This window comes from Coloeus monedula (genome assembly GCF_965178545.1).
Source record: "Coloeus monedula genome assembly, chromosome: 16".
Taxonomy (NCBI): Eukaryota; Metazoa; Chordata; class Aves; order Passeriformes; family Corvidae; genus Coloeus; species Coloeus monedula.
In genome coordinates, this window is record NC_138796.1 from 8,196,366 (window position 1) to 8,205,987 (window position 9,622).

The following is a 9,622-nucleotide window of genomic DNA, read 5'->3' on the forward strand; positions in this document are numbered from 1 at the left end:
TGTGTGGGGGTGGTGGGAGCTGGAGGGCACCGCTACACCTCCCTTCTTTTGTGCGTATTTAACCTTTATAAAGCTCTGCAGGGAAGCGGTTATGGCGCTGCCCGAGCCGGAGCCCGGCCGGGTGGGGCGCAGGGAGCGTCCTGGGAAGGCGCTCCGGGGGCCGCAGTAGCGTCCGGCGCGGTCTGAAAATCACTCGGGGTCTGCTGTGGCCCTGGGTGAGATAACGGCGCCCATAGCATCGGGAACATTAAGCTTATTGCCTACGCCTGTGTGTGGGGAATGAAACCCGTGTTCCCATAAGCCCCGTGCCCGGCGGGTACAGGGAAGGAGGAGGTTGTAGTGGCTGTTTCGCAGAGCGCTTTGTTCTCCTGTAACAGGTGGCCCTGCCTGGCCGGTGAGAGCCGCGGCCCCGCCGTGGGCTGGGCTGATACTTCCATAGCGATCCCTTCCCCGGAGGAGCTGTGAAGAGCACGGGAATGCCGTGATGGACGGCGAGACGGGAGTCACAGCTGAAAACGATTCGTGTTTGTATTTTGGTGCGCAATAAAAGATTTAATGCTTAAAAGATGAAGCGTCTCTCTTCTTTCTAATTGTCCGAAGTCCTGCTTTTCGCTATGCTCGGAGCAGGGAAATCACTCCGTTGGGGCGGGGAGGGAATGTTTTGCTGGAGAACGCTCTGGATCGCTGAGAAGATGCACCGCAGGAGCTACTGCGGGCTGGGTTATCGCCGCTTGCACGGAGCAAGGGGAATTTTGATCCCGTTACTCCGCAGCCGCCCCCTGCCCGCACCCAGCGCGGCGCGGGTGGCGGCCCCTCGCTTACGTCACTGCCGGGGCCGGAAGTGTTTCCCCATTTCCCGGAAGTGGCGGCCGGAAGCACGTGGGCCGCGGCCATGGCGGACACGGACCCGGCCGCCGCCGTCGCCCCCGTGCGCTTCAAGAGCAAGTGAGGGAGCGGCGGGACCGGGCTGGGGCTGCGAGGGCGAATGAGGGGCTGGGCCGCGCGGCCTGAGCCCCCGGGCCACCGCCGCTCCGCTTTAACGGGGTCTCTCCGCGTGTCTCTTTCCCTTCCAGCTACGCCGTGACGCGGAAGATCGAGCCGTTCTACAAGGGAGGAAGAATCCAGGTAATCCAGGCTCTGGAGGGACATTTGGGAATGTCGCGCCTCCTGGCTCTAACGTTCCTGTTCCCGATCCCTTTTCTTCAGATAAGCCGGGATGGGAAGTTCATGTTCTGCCCCTGTGGGAGCAAAGTCAACGTCATCGATGTGGAAACAGGAGCTCTCCTGCACAGCCTCCAGCAGGTGACCGGCCTCTCCTGAGGGTTTTCCTGGGCTCCCGGGGGATTTTCCCACTGTGGATATGAAGCTCCCAGGGGTGAGGAGTGCAGGGAAGGTGGGAACGGACCCAAACACAGGGTTTTGGGTGGTCCCCGATCTGTGCTCATTGTCAGCAGAGCCGCGTGAAGAAGGGAGCTCTGAGATCTTTCCAGGGATGGTTTAACTGTGGGATTTGCCTTCTTCTTTCCCAGGAGGAGGAAGAGGATGTCACAGCATTCGTGCTCAGCCCTGATGATGAGGTGGGTTTGTGCTGGGGGCTGTCAGGAGCCTGGGACAGGCTGAGCCAGGAACAGGGGGGATTTTGGGGTGTCTGTGCAGGGGCAGGGGTTGGACTCGATTATCCTTGTGCATCCCTTCCAACTCAGGATATTCCATGATTCTAATCCATGCCCTCTGTGCGTCCCGAGATCCCTCTGGAGCCTTCTCAGGCGCTTCCCTCTGGGTCAGACTCGGGCTTGCTGAGAGCCTGAGCTCCAGCAGCAGCACCTCTGTGTGGGACCGACAGAAACCCAAACCCAACCAGTGAATCAATCCATGGTTAATGGTGCTTCCCTTGCCCCACTCCCAGGTGCTGGTGACAGGGAGCCGGGCGCTGCTGCTGCGCCAGTGGCACTGGAGGGAGCCCAGCTGTGCGCGCACCTGGCGAGCCGTGCACACCGCGCCCGTGGCCACCATGGCCTTCGACCCCACGGCCACCCTGCTGGCCACAGGTACGAGCCAGCACTGTCACGGTGGGGGTGACCCAAGGGATCTTCTGCTCCTGGAGAACTTCCCTTGGCAGCGACCTCCTGAGTGCAGTCAGGAGAGGTTCACTGCTCCAGTGCCATGTCCGGTTTGGAGATCTATTGGCTTCCCACGTCTCTCCTCCGGAGTTCATTCCCAGACGTCCTGCTTTTTCCAGGTGGCTGCGACAGCACCATTAAGATCTGGGATATGATCAAACACTACTGCACGCACAACCTGAAAGGATCCTCTGGAGTGGTACAGTAAGGATGAGTTGTGTTTGTCAGTCCCTGGCTGTGGTGGGATACTGGGATTGATGTGGAATTCTTGAGTTAATGGAACATGAAAGCCCATTCCAAGCAGGTTCTGGGCTCTTCCTGGTTTTTAAGAGCAGGGTTATGGCTGATTTTGCCCAGAGAGGAAACAGTTTGGTCAAGAATTCTCATGGAATCACAGAGTTGTTGGGCAGGGACACCTTCCACTGGTCCAGGATGCTCCAAGCCCATCCAGCCTGTCCTGCTCTGGGATGTGCGTTATTTAAAGGTTGGGTGGTTTATTCCTATCCTGTCCTCCTGCCCAGCCTGGTCAAGTTCCACCCGGACATCTCCCGCCTGCAGCTGTTCTCCTCCTCCATCGATTACAAGATCCGCATCTGGGACCTGAATTCCAGCAAATGTGTGGCAGTGCTGGACGGGCACTTCAGTGCTGTCACCTCGCTGGCATTTGCAGATGGGAACACCCTCCTGAGGTACCTCCTGGCAGGGCTTGACCCTCCATCTGTTCACCTCCTGCAGGACTGGGGAATTCTGGCAGGTCTGCTTTGAGGGGAAGGGTTGGTACAAGTGCTCAGTGGGTGCCAGCACCTGTACATTGGAATCATGGAATGGTTTGGGTTGGAAGGACCTTAAAGCCCAGCCAGTGCCACCCCCTGCCATGGGCAGGGACACTTTCCACTATCCCAGGCTGCTCCAAGCCCCATCCAACCTGCCTGTGTTTTTGGGAATACCCTGTGCTGGCACAGGGAATGCTGGTGTTCTCCCTCCCTTTGATTCTCCAGAGAGGTGTTGAACTCCCACAGTGCCAAATTTGTACCCAGAGCCGAGCTGAACAGATTTAGCACTAAAACTGAGCTTTTCATTTGCAGCTCTGGCCGTGATAAGATCTGCATGGTTTGGGACCTGGACACCAGGCAGAGCAAACGAACTGTTCCTGTCTACGAGGTGAAACTGCTTTTTGTTTCTTCTTTTGAAGTCCTTTGTAGTTTCTAGGCTATGGTTTCCCTCTTTAGGGTCTGTACATTGTGAAATCAGGTTTCTCTCCCTTCCCAGGGGTTTTCAGCTCTGGTTCTGTGCCTCTCTGACTCTTGCAGACCGTGGAAGCTGCTGTATTGTTGCCTGAAGAGGGAGATTTCTCTCAGCTGGGTGTGAAGAAACAAGGGCTGCACTTTGTCACAGCCGGCAGCAAAGGTGGGTGTCACTGCCACGTTTGGAGCCTGAAGGGTGGCACTTCAGTCACTTCACTGCTGTTATTCCTGGGATGTGTGTTCTCCATGTGGCTGGAGAGCAGGGCCTGCTCCTGAGTTCCTCGGGCAGGAGTGGATGAGCAGGACAGGGAAGGCATACTCTGATCCATTTAATACTCAAACACATTTATGTCTATTTTCAAACTCAATGAGTTTGATTTGCACTGAAGAAGCAAAACTTGGAGGGTTTTCCTGCCACCGCCATTGGATCCTGCCCAGTCCTGCCTTGGAGCTCTGTGGCTTTTCCCAGTGTACTTTGGATAATATTCCTTGGACATCCACTATGTAAAGCAGTGGCTCTGCCATGATTTCTGCTGTTTTTTCAGGCATCCTGAGGGTGTGGGACGTGGCCACAGCTGCCTGTGTGCACACCCAGCCCGTGCCCTTCGTGCTGCGGGAGGAGCCGAGCGAGCGCAGCCTCTCCCAGTGCCAGTTTGTTCCCGCCAGGAATGAGATCCTCACCGTGTCCATGGAGCACAACATCATCTTCTATGATGCTCAAACCCTTCAGCTCAGGAAGCAGGTGACAGCCCTCAGCCTCCCTTTCCCTCTTTCCATGCTCCAGGATCAGCTCTGCTTCTTGAAGAGCTTTGCCCAGGGGAGCCCTTGGCTCCAGCCTGTTCTGGAATTGTTCCATAGTGACAGGGAATTTCACTGGTTTGGGGGAATTTTGCCCAGAGACCCAACACAGAAACAAGAAAGCAGAACAAGCTTAGCCATAAATCCCTCCTGGGTGTAGAAATTACATCCAGTATTGAATGAAAACCATCCATTCCCACCTTCTCCTTCAGCTGCCTTTTCCCTCTTGGACTGTTTCCATTCCAGCTCGCAGGATACAACGAGGAGGTTCTGGATGTGAAGTTCCTGGGCCCTGGTGACTCTCACATTGTTGTGGCCACCAATAGCCCCCAGCTGAAAGTGTTTGAGCTGGCAACATCCCACTGCCAGATCCTGTACGGCCACACAGGTGTGTGACAGCGCTGGCCGGGGGGGACGTGGGCAGCTCTTCCTTTATCCAGCTTCTCCTGAACTCTGGTGGAAATGAGTCCTAGAATTCTTGCTGGAGCAGCATCACAGCAGGTTTGGGAGTTGTGTGGGGAAAGGGACCATGGGATACACCCTATCCCTGGCAGTGAGATCAGTTTAAATTGGAGCTGAAGGTGTAGATGTGTGACAGGCTCAGTCCATAGGGACTGGGGGTGTCGTGTCCCAGACATGTCCCCTGTCTCATTAACTGGGCTCATTAACTCGCCCCTTTCTGTTGTCCCATCTCAGTATTGCTCTGCATCCACCAGGTTTTATTTCTTCCGTTTAGAAACAATCCTGGCTTTGGACGTCTTCAGAAAAGGCCTGATGTTTGTCACCTGTGCCAAGGTGTGTCACAGTTCTCCATTTAATGAAACTCTTCGTTCCTAGTGATCCTCAGGGGCAAAATTATATCATTTTTGGAACTCCAGAAAGGGAGTTTTGTTCATACAATCCCTGTCTTCTGCATCCCCCAAATACAAGGTTCTCCCACTATTCCTTTTTAATGTTGTCCCTGGGAAAATTGGTTGTATTTTATTGGCCTGAAGGAGGTGTTTCCTTCTCCAAACATCCTGGTCAGAACAGTTGTTAGTGTGAGACTGATGGGGGAAAAGGTGCCAAGAGCCCTGATGCACCCAAAAATAAAGCTCTGATACAACCAGAAATAAACCCCCATGCTGGAATTCCAGAGTGGGAGCTGATCTTGTCACCTGCTGTGACAAAGATGAAGGTTCAAGCTGGAATATCAGGGACCAGTCGGGCTTGAGGATGTGATGAAAGCACAGGGGACGGATGACTTCCCAGAAAACTCCAGCATTTTCTGTCTTTCCTCCCCCCAGGACAGAAGCATCCGGGTGTGGCGGATGGGCAGGGCTGGCAGGGTCACCTGTGTGGCCCAGGGCCTGGGCCATGCCCACGGCGTGGGTGCTGTTGCCTGCTCCAGGTAACACAAACTGGGGGAGGGTTCCCCTTGTGACCACAGGGATGGAGGAGAATGTCCTAGTGGGTGCTGCCCCCCTCCCAGCTTCTCATGGTGCCCAAGTGTGAAGGGATCATGGAATGGTTTGGGTTGGAAGGGACCTCAAAGCCCATCCAGTCCCACCCCTGCCATGGGCAGGGACACCTTCCACTATCCCAAGTTGCTCCAAGCCCTGTCCAGCCTGGCCTTGGACGCTTCCAGGGATGGGGGAGTCACTCTGAAATGAAAGAGCTTGGAAAGCCATGCAAACACTGTTCCACATCCCAGCAGAGGCTGAGTGTGGAGATCCCTCCCTCCCAGATCCAGGGAGGAGAAACCACTGAATTGTTTCCTTGCACTTGATGGTTTAATTCCTTCCAGGCTGAAGGAAAGCTTTGTAGTGACCAGCAGCCAGGACTGCACCATCAAGATCTGGAACATCCCGGAATCCCTCACTTCCAAAGCAAAAGCAGCCTTGATCTCCAGCCCAGAGCCGCTCCATGCCAGAGTGACTGAGAGGGGCCATGACAAGGTACAGCTGCCCTGACCTTTCAGTGCCTCAGTCTCCCTCCTGTGCTGCAGCCCACATTTGTTCCGTGTCCCACAGCCAGAGCCAAGGCCTGACCCTATTTCTCCTCCTCTTGTGGCTTCCCCAGGATATCAACAGTGTGGCAGTGTCCCCCAATGACAAACTGCTGGCCACGGGCTCACAGGACCGACTGGCCAAGCTCTGGTCCTGCTCCGACTGCTCCCTCCTGGGGGTTTTCTCTGGGCACAAACGTGGGGTCTGGTGTGTGCAGTTCTCCCCCGTGGATCAGGTCTTGGCCACTTCCTCAGCTGATGGGACCCTGAAGCTTTGGGGACTTCGGGACTTCAGCTGTCTGAAGGTGATGAGAACTTTGCCCCTTGCCCTGGGCAAAACCTTGGGGGTCGTTAAGGATCCATCAAAAACCTGGAACTTACTTCTCTGGCCTTTATGAGTAAATCGGATCCTTTTGTGTCTCTCCAAAGGCCTGGCAGTGGCTCCGGCACTGCTGAGCTTCCTTTCTGTTTTCCAGACCTTTGAAGGCCACGATGCCTCAGTGCTGAAGACCATCTTTGTGAGCCGAGGGGCTCAGCTGCTCAGCAGGTTCGTGCCTGCCCAGGGATCTGGGGAGATTTCAGAATTAAGGGAATATCTGAGCTCATCACCAGCACCAAGAGAGAACAGTCTTGTGTCCAAAGAATCTTTGGAAGGATTAATAGGAAGATGCCATGTTTAGGCCAAGCTTTCTGTAGAGGTTATTTTAATCTTCTCCAGCAGTTCCATGGATTCCATGTGGCTGCTGTGGCATTGCTGGGTTGGGACAAATGCAGTAGACAGATCTAAGGGTGCATCTTGCCCGCCACATTTTTGGTTAATTCTGCTCCTGTTTGGAAGGCATTGGAATGGGACAAGTTCATCTGATATTTGAGGTGGCACAGAGCAAGAATGGATCTGTCCAGTGATTCTTTCTGTTGTGTTTCTCTTCCAAAAGTGGATCCGACGGACTCTTAAAACTGTGGACAATTAAAACAAACGAGTGTGTGAAAACATTAGATGGTCATGAAGATAAAATCTGGGGCCTTCACGCCAACAAGAAAGATGACATGGTGGTGACAGCCTCCAGTGACTCCTGCATCACCCTGTGGCAGGTACAGCATGGGGGGTTGGTTCCTCCCTGGGTTAATAATCGGGATAATTGGAGAGCTCAGCATCCCAGTGGTTCATTCCTCACATGCTCTCCTCCTTTTCTGCCATTTGAAATTAGGTCAGCAAGGCTGATCTTGGGGTTTGGGGCTATTTTTTGGCCATCCTGTATTTCCTTAGAGCAGCACATGAGCCCCAGCATTGGAGCTTTGGAGGGAGGTTGGGAATTGCTGGATTTAACATTTAAATTACTTGACCCCAAGATTTTGGTGCAGAAACTGGTTTCCAAATCACTCAATGGCTAAATCAAAATCCTTCTATATTAAAGTTGGATTTGATAAAGTTTTATCTTGTTTTTCATAGGATGTGACTGAAATTGAGGAGAAAGAAGCACAGGCTAAACAGGAGGAGCAGATTATGAAGTGAGTTGATCTTGTGCCATAAAGAGCTGTGAAAGGCAAACTGTGCAGTGAAACTGTCCACACCTGGAGCCATCCAGCTCCATCTGATCCCAATATTGGAGTGAGGGAATTGAGGCATTTATTGACAAGCACCACGGACTTCTTAACCGTTATTGCCAAATCTGCTGCTTTTTGTGTAGTTTTGTTTTTTTCCACCACCCAAAGATTGGTTTCACTCTTGCCCCTGATTTGTTTTCCAGAGAGCAAGAGCTTTCTAACCTGCTCCACGAGAAACGGTACCTCAAAGCTCTGGGCCTGGCGATCTCCCTGGACCGGCCGCACACGGTGTTGACGGTGGTCAAGGGTGAGTCCAGAGTGTGCTCTGAAGGCATTTCCGGCTCTCTCTGCTTCCCAGAACACCTTTCCCAGCTAGTTCAAGGCTACAAAGTCCAATAATTAGTCTGAAATTCTCAGTTTTCCCTAAGTGAAATCACCCGTGGTGTCCCTGCTCTCATTTCTGTCTCCAGCCATCCTCAAGGAACCTGAGGGGAGAAGGCGCCTGGAAGAGAACATTGTTCGGCTCCGCAAGGATCAGAAAGGTTTGTTGCAGGATTAAAGTGCTGAAAGCTTTTGGGTCAGAGGCTTGTTTTGTCACCTGAAATTAGAATCTTACAATCCTGGAATGGTTTGGATTGGGAGGGAAATTAAAGATTGTCCAGTCCCGCCCCCTGCCATGGGCAGGGACACCTTCCACTATTCTTGGGCACTTGGGCACTTGGTTGCTCCAAGCCCTCTCCAGCCTGGCCTTGGATGCTTCCAGGGATCCAGAGGAGCTTCCATCACTCTGTGGGAGCTGCACCTCTCTGTAGGACACCAGGGATGTTTTCCAGTATGGCCTCTCCCATGTGCCAGCCTGGACAGGCTTCCTTCCCCCACAGAGGCAGTGCTGGCATTCCTGGTGACATGGAACACCAACTCCCGAAACTGCCATGAGGCCCAGGCTGTCATGGAAACCCTCCTGAAGCACGAGGCGCCGGACAACCTGCTGCAGTTCTCGGGAATTAAATCTGCTGTGGAATCCCTGCTGCCCTACACGGGTGAGGCACTGCAGGCACGGGCATGGGTTGGAGGTGCTGACTTGGATCAGGGATCATGGAACAGTTTGGGTTGGAAGGGATGGGTCAGTTAATACAACCCCTGCCATGGGCAGGGACATCTTTCATCATCTCAGGCTGCTCCAAGCCCCATCCAACCTGGCCTGGGACACTTCCAGGGATCTGGGGCAGCCACAGCTTCCCTGGGCCTTTTCACCCTCACAGGGAGGAATTCCTTCCCAATATCCCATCTCCCTCTGCCCTCTGGAACTGGGAAGGCATTTTCTGTGTCCTGTCCCTCCACCCCTTGTCCCACGTCCCTCTCCAGCTCTCCTGGAGCCCCTTTAGGCACTGGAGGGTGCTCTGAGGCCTTCCTGGAGTGTTCCTTTCTCCAGGCTGGACATTTCCAGCTCTCCCAGCCTGGCTCCACAGTCTAAGGACAGGTTCTGCTGCCTCCCTTGTGACTCCAATCCTTTCCCTCCTTGCAGAGCGCCACTTCCAGAGGCTGAGCCGGCTGCTCCAGGCTTCCACGTTCATCGAGTTCATGTGGCAGAACATGAGGCTGGCAGATGTGGCCCAGCAGGACCAGGGGACTCTGTGACCCCCCCTCCCACCAATTTCTCTTTCCAAAGAGCTCTTTCCCACCAGGATGGCAGCTGGATTTTTAGTTCTGTATTTTATAATAAATGTTCTAATTTCTAAACCAAGTCCAGCATCCCATTTACTCAGGGCTGAATGAAAGGAAAAGGTCGTTTCTTTGGCCAAGCCAGGGTTTGTGTTTTCACACCCTGAATTTTCAGACTCACAAACAGAAGTTAGTTTGGAATTAAAAGGCAGAATCCCACCAAGCAGTTGGGTTTAAAGGACTCACGGAACTGAGATCCTGATTGG

The 9,622-nt window shown here is 53.7% G+C and overlaps 1 protein-coding gene across 1 annotated transcript; it reads left to right on the forward strand.

Moving 5' to 3' along the window:
• Positions 1–877: 877 nt before the first annotated feature.
• On the forward strand, positions 878–9,352 carry TBL3 (transducin beta like 3). The gene is made up of 22 exons (XM_082292010.1): positions 878–945; positions 1,074–1,125; positions 1,207–1,302; positions 1,530–1,577; positions 1,907–2,048; positions 2,240–2,324; positions 2,642–2,809; positions 3,206–3,281; positions 3,431–3,527; positions 3,910–4,106; positions 4,409–4,550; positions 4,899–4,957; positions 5,449–5,552; positions 5,949–6,099; positions 6,224–6,454; positions 6,626–6,696; positions 7,085–7,241; positions 7,600–7,658; positions 7,898–8,001; positions 8,165–8,236; positions 8,576–8,734; positions 9,220–9,352. The coding sequence occupies exons 1-22, from the start codon at positions 893–895 to the stop codon at positions 9,330–9,332; spliced, it is 2,436 nt and encodes an 811-aa protein (XP_082148136.1). The 5' UTR covers positions 878–892; the 3' UTR covers positions 9,333–9,352.
• The last annotated feature ends 270 nt before the right edge of the window (positions 9,353–9,622 follow it).